Below are 17,830 nucleotides of genomic sequence, written 5' to 3'. Positions count from 1 at the left end.
AGCTTTAGAGAAGTAAATCCTCTAGAACTCATGAGGTTGACAAAGTGGTACAAATCAGAAAAAAAAATATCTAATTCTCATTAAGAAGCTGACCTACACATAACTGGTATGTTATATGGACACCGCTGCTACCTGGTTTGCTCCCCTTTATCTGACCACTGTAGTGATGTGCTGAGTTCCTTGTTTGTGTGCTGAATGTAGCTGCATATGCCAAGCATTCAGCTCTTTCAACATCTCCAAAGTACCACACCCTCTCCCTGTGCCACAAAGAGATCAGGAGCTGTTCAAATTAAATTCCTTTATTAATGGAATGGTTTTAATAGACCAAAAATGAAATGGATGAAAGGAATGCTTGTCCTTTATGGTTGCCAGAAAAAAGTAAATATTGTCTACAGACATTATACAGCTTTCTTTTAACCAAATTAAATATGGTCTATAGCAAAGCAAGCAATCTGTAGAAATGTATTGTTATGCTGCTGTTATAAACTATTTACATTGAATAAAAAACAGGTGTCTCAAAGTCAGCTTTAACCTTAGTTGATTACTGTTATGATTTTGTTTAGCTCGCCCTCATCTCCCCTTTTTTTGCTATTATACATAAATCAGCCATTAACAAGGTTTTAAAAAGTGAGCGATCAAAAAACAGGTTGTGTGTAGCAGAAACAGAGGGAGAGCTCCCTTCCCCACCACCCAGCACAACTACTCTGTCACCTTCCTTTAAGATTTCAGAAGGAGTTTATCACTTCCCTGCAGGCTTTTCCCACAGTTAACAGTTTGTCTCTCCAATCAACTTATTTTCCATGCCAGAAATTTCCACAAAGGTAATAACTGGTACAAGAATATACATATTTTAAATATACATATTTTAACAGAGCATATTTTCTTTTAGCCGTACGGTGTGCCATCTCTGTGAATGCATTCACAGTAAAACCAAGTCAAATAAATATTTGTAGGAATCAGCACAGTGCATCCAGTTTCACTTTCCAAACAGAAAGTGATGTGTCTGCTTTTAGTGGTGGTATAAAGCAGAGACTTAATACAAATCCAACTTCGCTAAGTCAAGATCATGAACAAAGAAATCCCACCTAATTACAAAATACTTGATTAACAACTCATCCAAACAAAGGGATAGGTTTACTCTACACCAAAGCTATTTTCTGAAAAGGACTTCATTGCTGGCTTTATAACAGACATACAGCACAGAAAGAATGTTTTCTCAGTTTGCAGAAAGGATTAATCAGGATAGTTTGTCCACTCAATTAAACATTACTCTGCTGTAACAACATTGTTCTCAGTTCCCTCTCTCTTTGATCCTCCTGCCTGTATTTCTCCTCTAATTTTTGTTTTTCAGAGTCCATACTATAAAAAGAAGAATCTGTGCTTCTCCTAATCTTCTCAAACTGACTGAAATCTGCAACATACTTTCCATTTGGAGAGAGGGAAACCACAGGCACGAATTCATAACCCCAGTGGATCTCCTCCGGGATGTAGGAAGTTCTACTTTGACAGACGGCACTGGTGGACTCCACTGTGGCATTCAGGAGCACCACAAGCTCAAAGTCCTTCTCCTTGAGATTTTGAGGTGTGAGATCTCTTAAAGGGCTGCTTTCATCCAAAATATGGTAGAAAGTTAAAGGCAGAATGAGAAATGGACTTTCTGAAGAGGAGTCAACATTGAACTTGACACTGGCTTGATTCAACAGGATTCTCTCCCCTTCTTTGGTTTCATATGTCTGAAGAAGCTTCCCAGACAGCTGACACTGTATCAGAAGGCTCTTCCTCATATTTGCTACTCTGATCACCAAGCAAAGTTCTCCGTTGTGTTTAGTAATGACAGCACAGTGGCTGAACTTAATAGTCTCTGCCCTTTTTTTAGGTCTTGCAATTTTGGCCAGAAAGGTACCTGTAATGAAGATTTCAATCAAGGTGGTGATGACCAGTTGGGCCACAAGCAAGAAAATGGCATGCGGACACTCCTCTGTAATGAAACGAAATCCATAGCCAATGGTCGTCTGTGACTCCAGAGAGAAGAGGAATGCCCCCGTAAGAGAGTCTACATTCTTGACACATGGCTCCCTCTTCGGGGTGAACTTGTTTATTTCTAAATCGCCATGAAGGAATGCAATGGCATAGTAGATAACTCCAAAAAGGAACCAGGTCATAACAAAAGTAGCAGCAAATAAGGTGAGTTTGTACCTCCACTTCATGTCTATAACTGTAGTCCACAAATCTTGAAGGTAGAGTAGGTAAATGCCATCAACTTTGTCTATCCGCACATTGCTGTGACCGCTTTTGGACATCACACGGGGTTTGTGTGCTTTGAGTGCGGTGTCGATGCCTCCGTTAACCAGTGGGACACGGGACATATTAATCTGTGTGGCTTCCATTCTCACTGCTTCAGTCCTAAGGAGAGAAGAACAGAAGACTGTTACTTAAAGAAATCAAAACACATAACTGTTTCTGAAAAGCATTTAAAAATGTTGATGGATAGAAGGTACAAACATAATATAAACACAGCAGTAGTGAATAAAAACAGCTGAAATATAAAGCTACCATCGTACAATATCTGACATTAAAAATAATTTGATATATATATATATATATATATTTTTTTTTTTTCCCCAGAAAACAAAAGAAAACAAAACATTCCTTGATTCTGGTGACTGCCAAATATGGAGAAGTAGGTTTCTTTTATGATAGCCTGCAAAAGAAATTTGACCAAGCTGAAATTTTATATTAGTACTTTATTTCTGTAAAATACATTATTTTTTTCTTACGTTTCTCTAGAGAAGAGGCTCTTTTTGACTACTGCAAAGGTTTTCTTTAGTGCCCTGAAGAGAGACATCTGATCAAAATTAAAGTCGCGTCAGTGCTTGGTTTAGAACGCAGATCCAGTACACCACTTCTGTCTCTTCCTGTGACAGAGGCAAAATGAGCCAGACCAGCTTTCACTGTGAACAATTAACTTCCACAAGTGATTTACTCAATCGGATCTGGCTCTTTGTTGCGAATCTACAACTGATCTACAGGGAAACAAAGCAGACCTGAACACATCAAAGTTGAGTTTCGGAAAGGAATATTTACACCTAAAAACGCTTCGAAGCTGTTTGTACTGTATAGCACTCTGACTTTAAGCAGTCTAAGGAAAAAAAAGGAGGCGATTCACAAAGTCAGCATTCTTAGCTGTGGGCCCTGACCTGTGCGAACCCAGCAATCATTGGACCACCTGACTTCTGAAGTTTGTTTACTGTTCATTGGTCCGGATGGAGAGTAAGTGTGTGGACACTCAGGACGGAACAAAGCCCACAGAGTGAAGCAGTACGGTGCCTGTGCCAGCTTGATGAGGCAAGTAACAAGACCCGGCTTGCAGGACTAGACAGTGGTTACATAGAGCAAGGACAGTGCATGTTATACTCGTTTCCAACAACAAAACTTCCTGCTGAAAAAAAAAGCAACAAAGAAAAAAAACATCCCATGCATCCTTTGTGCTTTGGCAGGTCATACAAAAAGCATTGTTTTGTTCCATTGTTTTCCTCAAAAAGCTCCTTAAGTAAGTGATTCGTTTTTGTGAACCACCAAAAAAATAAAAAAATAAAAAATTAAAAAAAAATAAAAAAAGAACATCTTCCTTAAAACTACTTAAAAGAAATTTGCAGGAAATACAAGATATATTCGTGGTACACACATGTGCCAGCCCAGGACATCAGTGTGATTGCTCACTGAAGTACCTTTCCTGCTATGTTAATTAAAGAGAATTTTTGTTTATGACTATACCCATCACAGTGTTGCAGGTTTTCTGGGAAAGGGTAATAAAACTTAACCCCCATTAACACCTGTAGCTCATTCCAATTTTGGTTTAACCACCAACTTTTCTCTTCTAAGTGCCATTGCCATGTATATATATATCTGTATCTATAAGAAAGGAATGTATCAATGATATCAATGATCCCAGTAGGAGATTCCTTATATGACAGTCAAATCAACACACAGTGCACAGCATGTCCGGATAATAAACAGGAAAAAACCTTCAAGTGATCTGAAAAAGAACAACGGGAGGAAATGGTGGGGGGTGGGAGGGGAGGGGGGGGGTAAGGGTGGGAAGGAGCATACAAGCAACTGCTCTTTAGGCAAAATCAAAATCAGGCAGTACTGTCAGTGTGCGGTAAATACATGTAACCTCTGATGGGAAGCTTTTTAGGAAAACACATGCTGTTTTGTGAAGAGGCCTCATTCCCCACACTGAACCTTACCCTGGGTAAGCCGTAGATATCAAACATATGTAAAAATCTGTCTTAAAATAAGTTTGCCTCTTCCTCCCAAGAACACTTTGCCTTAGCCATTAGCTCCAGACCTAAACATTACATTCTCAGTCTAAATTTCTATGCCACAGATTGCTAGGGCAGGGGATGGCTGGCCTCTCCAATATAGTGCTGGGAATACATATCCCTTCTCAGCCTACCTGAACACCTGCTCTTGGGAGCATACTCCCCAAGGCTGCCAGCTCCTCCTTCTCTGGTGGCTACTAGGATGGAGGCAGCCAAAGCTACACCATCCCTCCTCAGTACTCCAGCTGGTGGGCTTGAGCTGATGTCTCAGGAATAGTGCTCATGGTCTTTGCAGAAAGAAGAGATCCCTGGCTAGGGTCAAGGGTAGCTAAAGACAAAGGGCACATGGGCACTTGGCACTTGCCATGGCTCTATCACGTCCTGGGCTTGCATATGTAAGGTGCATATGTAAGGTGCAGGGAAATATGGGCTTGCATATGAAAGGTGCATTGGGCATGCTGAGCAGATCAGGTCTGCCTCACTTGTGTTGTGGCACTGAAACTTCCTTGGTGTACCAGACTTGGTGCAGATACACTGTACCATTTATCTGCAGCACCAGTAAGACCTATAGTTTCAATTCATATGATGGCCTGGTAAGATTTCTTGCCTCTTCCTCTTCTTTTCCCTGAAATGAGTTGCTCCTTGTCTGGGAGCCCTGACTAGGGAAAAACCTGACATTGCACACTGCCACATTTCCAGATCTGGTGAAGGGTACCTAACATCACAGATGTACCAAAGTGCTGTAGTAAAACAGTTCCTTCCACAAGACGGGAGGTAGAAAGGTAATTGCAAGGCACAACATCTTCCCTGGTCTACCTCAACAAAAGGACAGCTGCAGAATTTACCAGGACATGCTTAACCCAAGAAGTGTGGCTTTGCTGCAGCCCAAGGCAATGTCTGGCATGTACCAGACTGTTTCAGCTCATAACCAAATACATTTCTCACGGTGCATCTCTAGTGTCTCCATTTGTAAAATTAGTCTCCATATGTAGGGACATCATGACAGAGCTGTTAGAGTATGGCTGTATAAGAGCTTCTCTGTCATCTTCCATATCCTCCCCGAACTGTATTTCTGTATGTGACAAAGCTACTTGGCTTTGCAGTGATTTCCTGAAATGGATCCCAGCCAATTTCTGGTGCTTTTTTTGGTTGTAGGGTATTTTTTGTTGTTTTTACTTCCCATTTTTTCTCTTACATCACTTTTTCCTGTGTGATCCTAAATTCTTCTAGTGCTCTTTTCCTCCCCTGGGAAATTCATGTTGGTTTCCTTTCCCTGCAGAAATACTTCCCTTCTTTGCCACGCTGATACGGGAAAAGAAGATCTGTCACACTGCCTCACAGCAGCACTGCCCCTGCTCCCTGCCCTTACCACTGCAGCCAGCAGGAGTTACCTGGGGGAAGAAATTCTGATGCAACCACCATTGGAATAAAACCAGGCTTCCAAGGAGATTTATCCCCTGCCCTCCACTTCCCCACTGCTTCTTGAGTGAATTGACCAGTGCAGTATACCAGAATAAACTTTTCATGGGTGTTTGTATGTATAAAACATATATTATAACACCTGCATAACTATTTACGACCCCATACCTTCCATAGGCACCTCAGATATTCTATTACCCAACAATCCCCAGCAGAAAGATTTTATTTTATTTTATTTTATTTTATTTTATTTTATTTTATTTTATTTTATTTTATTTTATTTTATTTTATTTTATTTTATTTTATTTTATTTTATTTTATTTCCTCCCTATCTTTCCCTCTAAAACAGAAAACATATCTACTGTGGTAAGTTAATACAAACAAACAAGCCTGAAAAATAATAGTAGTACATATTTTTACATCAAGAGAACATCTTTTGTCTGATATTTAATTGATTTTCTACCGCTGAAGTATTCTTTATTACTTAAAATAAAAAACAAACAACAACAAAAAACAAACAAACAAAAAACACAAACTGTAACTGCAAATAAAAGTGAACTAAAGTACAGCAAAGGAAACAGATACTTCAAGAGGGAAGAAAATAAAGTAGTCTCAGGTTTGTCTAGCACTCTAATATCCTATGAATTACCTCCTTTCTTCACGAGCCCTTTGGAACAGTCAAAGGAGACTCCCCATTGGAGCACATGCTGGTAAAGGAGTTTAGCACAGACAAAATCAATAAAATTTAGAGCTACATACCAAACCAACAACCCTGAATACCTTGATCTTAAGGTAATTCCAGCAGCCAGGGATATAACAAGTACATTAACACTGCTTCCAGAGACCACATTATCAAGAATTTGAAGCCAGTTTGCATACACACAAAAATGTTCCTGTTGCATGAAGCCAGATTTGCTTGTGCAAGATCTCTTCTGGCAGACGTAATTGATTAAAAGTGTATGAGAGCATGACTTGTTCAAATGGCCTCAGATGTTTTCTTGTTTTCAAATCAGATATGCTTTTCCACTTGAACAACCCCTTCACACCCCTATACACTTCACTACCACTTTGACACAGGGGCAAAACTTGAACTGTTTTTTCAACCAGCATAAGCCATTAACAGGCGTGGAATAAAATAAAATAATATATATATATATAATAAAAAATCAAACAAACAAAAAAATGGTCAGGAAAGAAAACATTGAAAAGAACTATACAGTCTTACAGTCTTTAGATCTTTCTTAAGTTTGATGTGGTTCAGTAGGTCATAAAAGTCCTTCCTGAATTCTCAGTGCTCTGCCTAGCATGAACACCTTCCTTTGGGCTATCCAGGCTCTTGGAGGCACCAGGCTGTGCTGTGTGCTTACAAGCCATCAGAATCCTGCTCTGTGTCTGATTTATGGGATATAAAATTAGAGGACAAAAGGACAGGGACAGAAGCAATGGGTGCAAAAGGAATCTTCATCTCCACTACCAGTTGCTGCATGCAGTCATACAGCTGGACACTGCTAGCCTGGATCCTTCAACAAAGAGTCCTTCAGCTCTTAGACTAACCAACATTTATTTGTGTAGTAGAGAGTTAGTGGTGTTAGGTCAGGATTTGGTCACACTGTGAACTATGCTGCCTTTTAAAAACAAATTAACACAATTTCATATTCTTTCAAGAGAGGACCAAGCCCTGAGAACTGTAAATACACCCTCAAGTCCAAATCAGCTCCTCAGACTGTATATTTAGCTCCCCACCTCTCCTCACAGCCACCCATCAGTGTAGGGCAGCCCTGTGGATGGTGACACTCAGGAGCAGGTGACAGTGGTGGCACAGCAGAGTCTGGCCGGGGGCCAGAGGGCTGCAGACCTGATTGTACTGGAGGTCAGGGTGAGTGGTGTTGTGTGGGAGTTAGCAGCATGCTTTTCACCGCTCACAGCACGGCCAGGGCAGCCATTGACAGACCGGTATTTAAGAAAGTGAAAACCCAAATCCATCTTTGTCTCTCCTAGGCTGCCTGCCTGACATCTGGCCATGAAAGATGAACTAAAGCTGGAGAAGAATCATGGTACATTGTTTCTGAGAGAGATTTGTACAGGAATCTTGTTCCTTCCAAGGGCAGGATGTAAGGCTTTGCAGTAACTATTGATTTACGCAGATGAGCCTTGGAAACTACACTGATGCAAGCAAATAGGAAAACAACCAAGTAGGCAGTGAGAAGGCAAGAGATGACTCAAAGCTTATTGAGGTTAATAGAGAAACTCCCAGTGATTTCACAGGTCTCTGGATCAGGCCGCTAAGTGGAGAAAAAGCACATACCGCTAGCTTCTGAACAGCTAGCACACTGCTAGTGAGCTGTCTGTCAGTCCTTTCTAAAATCTGCTCTCCAGCCTCTGCCATGGGTTCTGCAGATAAACAGGGGACTTGGCTGTGCACAGCCTTCTTTCTGGAAACCTTCATGTGCACCAAAGTCTTCTTTCAGAAAGAAGTAAGTAAACTGATCCATTTCTGAAACTCTTATTTATTTTGTTTTTCTCTTTGGTTATACGGTTAATACACTGCTGTTGGAAAAGAGAGATACCAGAAACCTGTTCTGCTCTTTCATTTTTAAGAATGTCTTTTCTTCAGTAGTGAAATATTCAATACTTTAGAATGTCTCCCTTGCTGTATACTTCCACTTCAAACTTTCCTTTTTCAAACACTTCATTAGCACAGTTTAGCATTCAAAACCTGCCTCCAGTGTGATGCTTTTCCTACCCACTAACCCTTTCCCTGTTATTACTGTGCAAATCTTACCTGGCTCTTTCTACATGGACAAGTCTAAACAGACTCTGGGAGCCTGTCCTTTCCATTTCTGAGGAGCTGGGTGCCAGAACTACCTGAAAGGCTGACAGGAGCATTATTATTGCATTATATTTATCACACTCATACTCACTAATTCCGTGCTACATCATTGACCTCTTTGATCAACTGTAAAAACATTAGTTACTCCTCACATTAGGCCACTGACACAGGTAAGCATCTCAGCAACACCACAGTGGAGAAGATGAACTAAAGAGAGGATGGGAGTGATGTCTTATCCCACTCAGCAGTAGCAGTCAATACTAGCACCAGGACTAGAACTTCAGAAACCCTAATAGCTATAGCTGTCCTGTTTTCTAGGATGCTTTCAGGGGCTTTTAGTAGCAAGGTCCTGTCCTACTTTCTCCCTGAAATATTTCTCTTTTCCATGAGGTTATGTCTCGTTATCTTATTTTCCTCCATTTTGAGAAATAGCCCATTCTTCTCCTCTTTCCTGCTCTCTATGAATCAAAAGATTCAAACTAGTTATACTTACCACAACACCAGAGATGTGTGTAGATGGTCAGCAGAGTTGTTTCTCACAAGACTGTACCCTGGTTTATGTTTTACAGATATCTTACTTCAGGTTCACAGCAACTACTCTTGACCTCTCTATTACATGGTTCCATTTTCAAGGACTTCAACTTTTGCAAGGCCTCATCTGTTTGGGCTGAGGCTTTTGTCAAGACTGGTCACAAGCAAACACACATTCTTATTAATTTGTTTACTTCATGTATCAATCAAAACAAAATAGCCATTTCCAAAGTCACTGCCAAGACTATATGCTTTGGGGTGTTTCTACACCTATGTTAAAGCAGTTTGTGTGTCTTTTTCTTCAGGAGTCCAGAAGCAACATAAGCATTCTTTGGTGCAGACACTGAAGCTTACACTCTCCATTGCCAGCTGAGCGCCCTAACAGCTTGACCACAGAGTGGTCTTGATGCCTTCTTGCTTTCTGTCCTTACAAATCCTCATCCATGCAGTGGTGTAGCTTAATTAGGAAGAGTAGTCTACCCATCTCCCTAGTTCCTTATTAGCAAACTCCCCTACAAGGGTGAAAATGTGGGAATGATTCACCCCAGGCATGGGGATGAGTCTCACCTCCACCTCCTTCAATGGTCACATTTTGGAATACAAATGGCAGAAGCCATGCAGTGCGGGGAGCCTTGCTGTGCAGGAGGGAGTGGGGAGAAGAAGAGGAGGGGACATGCTGGGAGGAGGTTGAAGTCAAGCCAAGGAATGCCTCATTTCTGGCTCATCTTGCCTAGACACAAGATAAACACTGAGACATTTGGTGTCCCACAGGGCACTTAGTGACATGCCTGAACTCATAACTGTTGGGCGCCCTTCAAAATGAGGGCCAGAAACAGAGGCACCTGCACACTTCAAGCACTTCCAGCTCAAGACAGAAGCTGGGCAAAGATTTTCTGCAAAATACTTTTTGACTTAGTCAACTAAGGCCTACCTAAGTCCTACTTAAGTATTTAATTCCTTTTTTGGGAACCGGCTTGTCCAAAGACAACTGCTTTGGCTCCTATGAGTATATGCTCTCTGACAGCTCCTGCTGCCCTTCCCTTCTGAGAGGCCACCTGGCTAGAGCATGCTCCTATGTGCTTGGTAGCCAGGGAAATCAGCAGAAAGGCACCCAGAGAGACTGCTCTGCTCCTATCTCAGATTTCAGGTGGTTTAGCTGCTTGCCCTCAGGCGTGGTATCAGTCACCTAGGTGTAATGTCACTGCATAAGCTCATGTGCCAAGGCTGTTTCATGTTTCTGTACACAATCAAGAGTGGCTGTGTTTCCTTGTAGTATTTTAGTCACATGGTGGTGACTTTTAGAAGTGTATAGAAAACTACGAGCCTGAACCCATCTACTATTCACATTGAAAATTCTGACCAGGCTTACAAAGAAGGGAGTCCCCTTTCAGGCCAATGCAGAGAACAAAAGTACAGGACTGGGCTACCACCTAAGTTTGCCAGGACTGTTATTCCCTGCCCACTCTGTGCTGGTTATGTCCTAGTTTTCTCCTCTTTCACAGCACGTAAAGGGCAACACCTTGATTTTAACCTCACTAGTACTCACCCACTGCTTCACACGTTGACAAATGCCTACTCAGCCATTGATTGATAGTAATATTTGTAAAGTTGAACTCACAGCAACTGACCTGCCAACCTGCAGGTGGTTTGAAATTTGCTGGTTTTGTTTCAGACCTGAGGAAGGGTTTGTGGGACAGAAAGCTTGTCTATTTTTTTTTGTGTTTGTTTTGTGTGTGTGTGTGTGTTTGTTTTTCTCTCAATTCATTTCTTAATCTAATAAAAATCTGGTCTCATTTACAAACAAACAAGCAACCAAAACCATAAGCACACTATTACTGTAGATTTTTAATTTAATTGTCAGCAGGTGGCTGAAAGCAAGTAGCAATGTGCCTAGTCATGGTTATGCAAGAAGCAGGGGGGAAAGTCAACATTCTTCTGATTGTTCACAAAAGCTAGCTAAAACGTCTTCAGTCTGCCTTTCACCAGAGCCACTTCTATCTGTTTTTCATCTACCACAGCTGGTGCATTAAAGGTATTTATCAGGCAGCAGGGGGATATTTAAAATCATTCAGAGTAGTTTGTGCCTCTGGTTCCTTTCTTGGACTACAGATACTTGGAGTCTCAAATGCAACTTGGGACACCAAGTCCCAGCACCAGCTTTGTCTCACTCTGACGAGCAGGGGAATCGGCTCCTACCTCCATTTCAACTGTACCGTATGAATTCATCCAGCGGCTCAGCAGCTCTCTTTTTAATTACCATCTGTGATGCCAGTTCATTGCACTGTATCCCAGTCAAGTTGGGTTTTGTTTTTCAATTAGTCATTGCACACCACAGCTCTCATAGCTTAGCGTAGGTGTGGCAGGGAGGTGAGGCTCCCTGCAGCATGTCAGGCTTCTGCTATGGCAGATTTTTTTTCATGTGACCTCTACATATGAAAGCTGCATTTCTTGTAAACCACAGCAGTCCTTTAGCCCATACAATGAGAAATTACGCTGTTGGAGGAACAACCTTAGTACCTCATAAACATCTCACTGTATGTACACAATTGCAGACACTCGTGAAATGAACGCTTGTAATTTTCCATCTCTATACAGTCATTAAATTTCAAAACTTAAATATCAGTCTATGCAAAGAATTTTCCATTAAAAAAAAAAAAAAAAGTATAATAAATCTGCTTCTTTTAAATATATAAAAATATCCATGCTGTTGATAATCTTGGTAGGGCTGCCTGCAAAAGGCAAAGAAACCAGCAAGGGAAAAAAAGCATTGCACCTACAGGTCATTATATTGAAGAAATTTCTCTAATCTTGTGCCTGATATGGACAGAATCTAATTGGAGAAATAGCCCACCTTGACCCAGCAGGACGATGGACCCAGTTATAGCAAACTATCTGTGACCATTTCTGCGTTTCTCTTCCTGTACTGTGTAGCTGCTTTGTCCTACTTCATCTATGCAGAGTAGTAATAAATACAGAGTAACCTGTTAACTAAGCCAGATTTATGTCTGATCTCTGAAGGACCAGGACATACAAATGAATTTGGCCTTGTGATTTTTGTAATAGTGCAAAGCACATTTCCAAGAAAGAGGGATGGGTTTGTCATGGTTTCATCTTAAAACTTGTTACAAGCTGATTTTCTCAAGAAGCTATTTGGTTAAGAATTGCCCTACCTGTGTGAACAAGTTCATACAGTAGAAAAAGTTTTCAAAAAAAGTGACTCTTCTTTCATGCTAGCAAAATACAGCCTGTGAAACAAAGTACCTACCTCCCTCAACCTAACCTAATGATTTTTAAGTTGGATGTCTTTCTCTCATAGGCAAAGCACAAATGACGGTGCTGGCACAGCAGACATACATACAGACTACTTGATTATTTTTTGATAATGAATTACTTTGTTGTGAATTACATAGTAAGTCTGTCCAGCTTTCTCTTTGAGGTACACAACAGCTTCAAAGCTGTTCATTTCTACTCCATTCTTTCTGCACTACAAAGATTTTATATTCCATGAAGTACCCATTTCCCCTAGTTGTTTATATCAGATATAAGGAAAACAAGTTTTACTTGATTTAAAATGATTTTTTTGATAGATATTTAACAAAAAACTAAACATTACAACTTTTAAATGCTGAAAAGAAAAATCAGTTCTGTCCAATAAAATTAGGACTTATACTATTTCACAGGAAAAAATATATGTGCACTTACATAGAAATCACAGGGTCATATCTACTGTTTAAAATAATATTTCATGGTATGTATATTTTCATAAATGTGGTGGTTATTCTGTAAATCACTAGCAGTTGCAAATGTGAAATATTGATGTGAGAGATTTTGATGTATTTAGAGTCAGTATTGAATGCCTCTTCATTAGCATATGTTTGTCTTAGTGTTACTATTTCCTTTAATAAAATCTCTAGATGGTGACACAGAAGAATGTCACGTCACAATGTGATATCCACAATGACCAGTAATCACAACCTGTGGATATGGTCTTGGAGTAAAGTCTTTGCTCAGTCAAGTTTCCCTTGAGCTTTGCCAACGCAATGCCCAAATGGACACAGCACCATCCCTGGAACACTACTGGTGTTGCCCAGCGGCTCACACACCCCATCCCCATTCCCGGCCACATTCCCATCCTGAATCTGCAGCTGCCCCTGAGCAAGCACTGCCTCCTCACCAGCCTTGCTGAGGGTGGTCTCAGAGCCCAGGACTGACAGAAATGGTCACAGGGGTCCCAAACATCCTCAGAACACTGCATTGGTGTATAAACCAGAGGCTTTCACCTGCTGCTTCGAAGTGGTCTGGGCCAAATTAAAAACACCAGTGGCACTTTCAAATTTCATATTGGTGGAGGGCTGCTTATTTTCAGTAATGTCTAAGAGTTTTATTTCACGGCAATTTTTTCCCTCTCTCTTTTATTTTTTTTTTTTCCCCAACCAATCCACGGATGTGGTTAATTTAAGGTTTAAAGGCTTTTTCTCATACACACACACACACATACACACACCCATATATGTTTTCCACTGAAGTCTGTGCTTTTTCCTAGACCCACCCAAATTCCAGTACATAGCTCACTTGTGTGCCAAGCTTTCATACTCTCCATGCACTGAATGGAAAAATACCCTTTTTTCCACTTCTGCACATTTTGGGGGGAGGAGGGGGAGGGCGGGTAAAGGAGATGGAGGAAAGGCCTCTAGAGGAATTTAGTTATACCTGTTATTTCAGAGCAAAGACATGAGATTCCTAGCATCCTTGGAAATACTGTTTCCACACTTGGATGGAGGTACGTGGGGGTCTGATCCCCACTGCTTCCTTGGGACTCTGTAAATGTGGAGTGCTAAGGAGATTTAAGTATTAACAGTGATAAGGTAAAAGTAGTCTCTATTTTGTTTATATGAAGTGCTCCAGTAGCGCTCTTCAATGCATTGATATTTTATGAGAGGGATGAAAAAAAATCAAAGTTTTATAGTGAGAAACATTAGGGAGTTTTATATGGAAATTATAGTTTTCAGCTGTATCATTCTACACTCCATTTAGTATGGTATTTCAGGCCTTGAGTATCTTGGTGAAAGGTGGTAGGCTGAGACCAAAGGGCTCCTCTTCTCACTGGTAATATCCTCGTAGAGAGAAGACTGCAGGACCCCCACCTTTCTACTCCTGCCTATGTTTTCCATCCTACAAGGGCCACAGTTGTAGCTCATGGGGTGGTGAGAGCTACCAGGACGTGGGGAAGGGGCCAGCAAAGCCCTGTACCTTCCCTGTGTTGCATCTGCAGGGTGAGCCCCAGGGCTGTAATAACATGCAAGCACTATGCAAAGCCTTTCGTATGGCACTGTCCTCCATGTATATTCTCTGATGTCCAATTAAGGTTGGTCCCCCTTGATTTCTTCTCAATAAAGGCATTAATAAAGTCTCTCTGGCTTAGTAACCCACCTAGTTTCATAAAGCCTGTTGGAATATCATTTTTGAAGCATCTGCTCACCTACCAAATTAAGCTGAAATTATCCTGTGGATTTAAATACATGGACTGTTTGTATCCCTTAGTTGGGACGGAACTGAACTGAAATTAAACTCGGTTAAATATTTAGCCTTATTTAGCCTTCCTGCAAAGAAAATGTTATCATTGTCCAGAACCTTACTGTCACTGTTATACTGAAAATAAATAAATAAATAACAACTATATATATTTTTTTAAAGAAAATGATGTTTCCTAAGCTGGTAGACTAGGAGGTTACTTAGTCCTAGATTGTATGTCTTGCAGATAAACTCAAAAGTGATCAGAGGGAAAAGAATATTTGTTTTCCTTATTGCTTTCCCAAATTATTCGGTCCCTGCCAATTTCCATGACACAGACCCCTCAGTCTGCAGCAGAGACTGTGGCTTCTGAAAGAGAGGAAATAGCATGAAAGTACTGGTGCACATCAGTATTTTGCAATTTTCCCGCCAAGCCAAAAAAATCAAAACAAACAAAAAATTAACTGAGATTGAACCAAAAGAAAAGCCAAATAAAAAAAATAACAATAATAATAAAAATGCTGTTCTGGACTGAAGACACTATTTGTTCACACCAAACCAAAACCTGTTATTTTGATTTTATGTTTGTATAGATATGTGTGTATGTCCAATTTAACTCAGGTGAGAAACAAGGCCTTGCTTGAAATGAAAGACCATAATATCTATCTTCTACAAAGTCAAAATAAAATTTTATACTTTTCAAAATTGTTTTCAGACTTCTTCAGTCTAAGCTACCTTATCTTGTTAACATGAATGCACTAAATCTTACATCTGACCTAAATGTGTATTTTCAGTCCATAAGACTTTTGGCTGAAAAATCCCACTCTTCTGTAACTGGAAAGGCCAGCTGGTGTTCTGGGCTGCTTCAGTGACAAGTGAAACTTGTGCAATGAACTACAGTCCATCCTAGCCGAAGACAGCAGAAGCAATGCCAGGCTGCACTGTTGAGCTCTGAGGATTTAAATGTGTAATTCACAAGTCATTTTCCTTTGTCTTATAGCTTCTTGGGAATCTCCATGAAACCTTTGTGGTGCTAAATTACAACATGCTGAAAAAAAAACACAACACAGTGATAATGTGCACAAACAAGAGAAAAAGCTCATGCTGGTTTTCAAAGTCACTATATTTCCTTATTCTCAAAGGAGGTTATTTTGCTTGTTTATTTACACATACCTTATCTTTATGACTGTTCCTTTATGATCCCGTATCATCTCAAAAGCTCAACAATCTTTTACAGTTGGAAACCTGGGAAAGTCTAACTTTGATCGCTGAAGTAATTACACTGAATGGGACATTGTTCATGTTCTGTTGGGAATAGTTTCCTATGACATTCAGAATACCGCAAACTTATTTTTAAAAGTCTACAATATTCAGCAACTTCTACCTTGTGTTTTTGTAGGTTTTCCAGATGCTATGAATTTCAGAAATTGCTTTGATGTTTTCCAAGCAGCCTGATTTATGGGAACAAAAATACCACCATTCCCCAGTTTCTTTCTGTCTCCCTGTTACAAGGCTTGATACATCAATGGAAATATAGCCTGGCTGAAGAGTCCAGGCATAAAGAACAACCGGGGTATGAGGAAATCAACTACATTTCCCATAAGAGATCATTCATTCAGTGGAGAATCAAACTTTTTGATCTCTAACCTCCTGTACTTTTCCTGTAATATTTAATTTTAAAAAGACACAATTTTCTTTGTAAAACACTGTGTAACCAGACCCAGCAGACACTTGTGTGTCATTTTAGCACTACTGACTAGAATTCACATTTAGCAGGTAATTGTTGAAGATAAGTGATTGCAAAAAGTAGCTAATTCAGATTATGACTATATCAAATTGCAGCAGCATGTTTCAAATGAAGTTAGGATATGGCATTGCTAGAAAGTCTCAGAGACTGTTATTCCACTAGGCAGCTGACAGCTTAATAGCAATACTGAAAACTCCTTTCACTGCCCTGGTAAAATCCTGTCACACCCATTCTTTCCCAAAACCCATGTACTGCCTTGAGAGTGCTTCTTCTAGTCCACTCATCGTACAGTTCAGACACCTTGTCTGTAGGCAGCTTGATGCCATAGCATCTCCAAAATCTACCTTTTCTTCATATCAGTCAACCAGAATTTCAGTTCTTTAATTAGCCATTTCCCAATGAATCTCTTGTTCATAGTCCTTCTCATCTGTCTCAGGAACAAGTCACTCAAACTTCTAGAGTAAAAATTGTATTTCCTTTCTAATATTTCTACCGTAATTTTCCACTTAATTCACAGAAACATCTCTTTACTTCATACCCATAAAGCTTGTGCCCTAACCTTTCCACAACTACTGCCCTAGTATTCATAACTTTGTTTTCTTCTGTTCTTTCTTGATAACTCACTGCTGTGTCTTATGAATGTTTGTTCATTGGGATTTTTTGTTCCCTTCATGTTTCAGGCACTTCTTATTACATGCCAGACCAGCTTCCCATTTGACATATATGAAATTTCCCCACCACCACCTTCCAAACAAGTCAAGAAAATACACCTGCTTTGAGACACATTTCAGCTTTAACAAACATCTGCTAGTCATTATGTTCACCTAGCAAGTAACACATCTGTGTTGCATCATGCCTCACTTGCTGTTAGATTTGGAAACATTTTAAGCAGATCTAAAGTTTTCCTGTTCTTTGTTCACTGCAAAGCATATTGTTGACCTACAGCATGATGATAAATAACATGGCCAGATTATAAGATATGTTCTGCATCAGTATTGATAAATTATTTGTTTTCTTGGAGGCACCCCTTCTTCAGGAAGGCTCTGACTACCCTGCTTGTGAGGCCTAGGATGTTTCTTCTTTATCTACCAGTAAGTTTTGTCTGAAAGAAATTTGGATATTTGTTTTTCTTAAAATTTGCCTGGGAATTTGAGATAACTAGAAACCTCAATGTGAGACAGTAGTTTTGATTTGATAGTTCTGAATTCCTCTCTGTTCACTTTAGAAATCTAAAAGATTTCTGTCTAGTTAGTCCTCTAAATTACTAGAAACAATTGAAAGAGCTTGACACCTCCACCCAGCAAGTCTATCCCTCTTTCTCTATTCCTGGACATGCCCATCTCCATGCAGTGCCTGAAGATCTGAGACCAGATCTCTAACTTTTAGACAGCTGAGATTTACCTTATCCTTGCACTCGCATATCAAGTCCAGTGTTTCTGAGAGGTGGCATTTTTATTGCTTGTATGG

At 40.2% G+C, this 17,830-nt stretch overlaps 1 protein-coding gene across 3 annotated transcripts in view; it reads right to left on the bottom strand.

The window, feature by feature from the left end:
• Positions 1 to 369: 369 nt before the first annotated feature.
• Positions 370 to 17,830, bottom strand: part of KCNJ15 (potassium inwardly rectifying channel subfamily J member 15) — a 42,817-nt gene continuing 25,356 nt past the window's right edge. For 2 of the 3 annotated variants that reach the window (XM_032200409.1, XM_032200419.1), the window contains exon 2: positions 370 to 2,403. In XM_032200409.1, the coding sequence (XP_032056300.1) occupies positions 1,260 to 2,387 (1,128 nt within the window). In that variant the 5' untranslated portion in view covers positions 2,388 to 2,403 and the 3' untranslated portion in view covers positions 370 to 1,259. Of the gene's footprint in view, positions 2,404 to 2,777; positions 2,817 to 17,830 lie in introns of those variants that run through there. The other variant, XM_032200401.1, reaches the window with a different exon arrangement.

The sequence above is a fragment of the Aythya fuligula genome, chromosome 1 (genome assembly GCF_009819795.1).
Source record: "Aythya fuligula isolate bAytFul2 chromosome 1, bAytFul2.pri, whole genome shotgun sequence".
Lineage (NCBI taxonomy): Eukaryota > Metazoa > Chordata > Aves > Anseriformes > Anatidae > Aythya > Aythya fuligula.
This window is presented reverse-complemented; position numbering and strand designations above follow the sequence as displayed.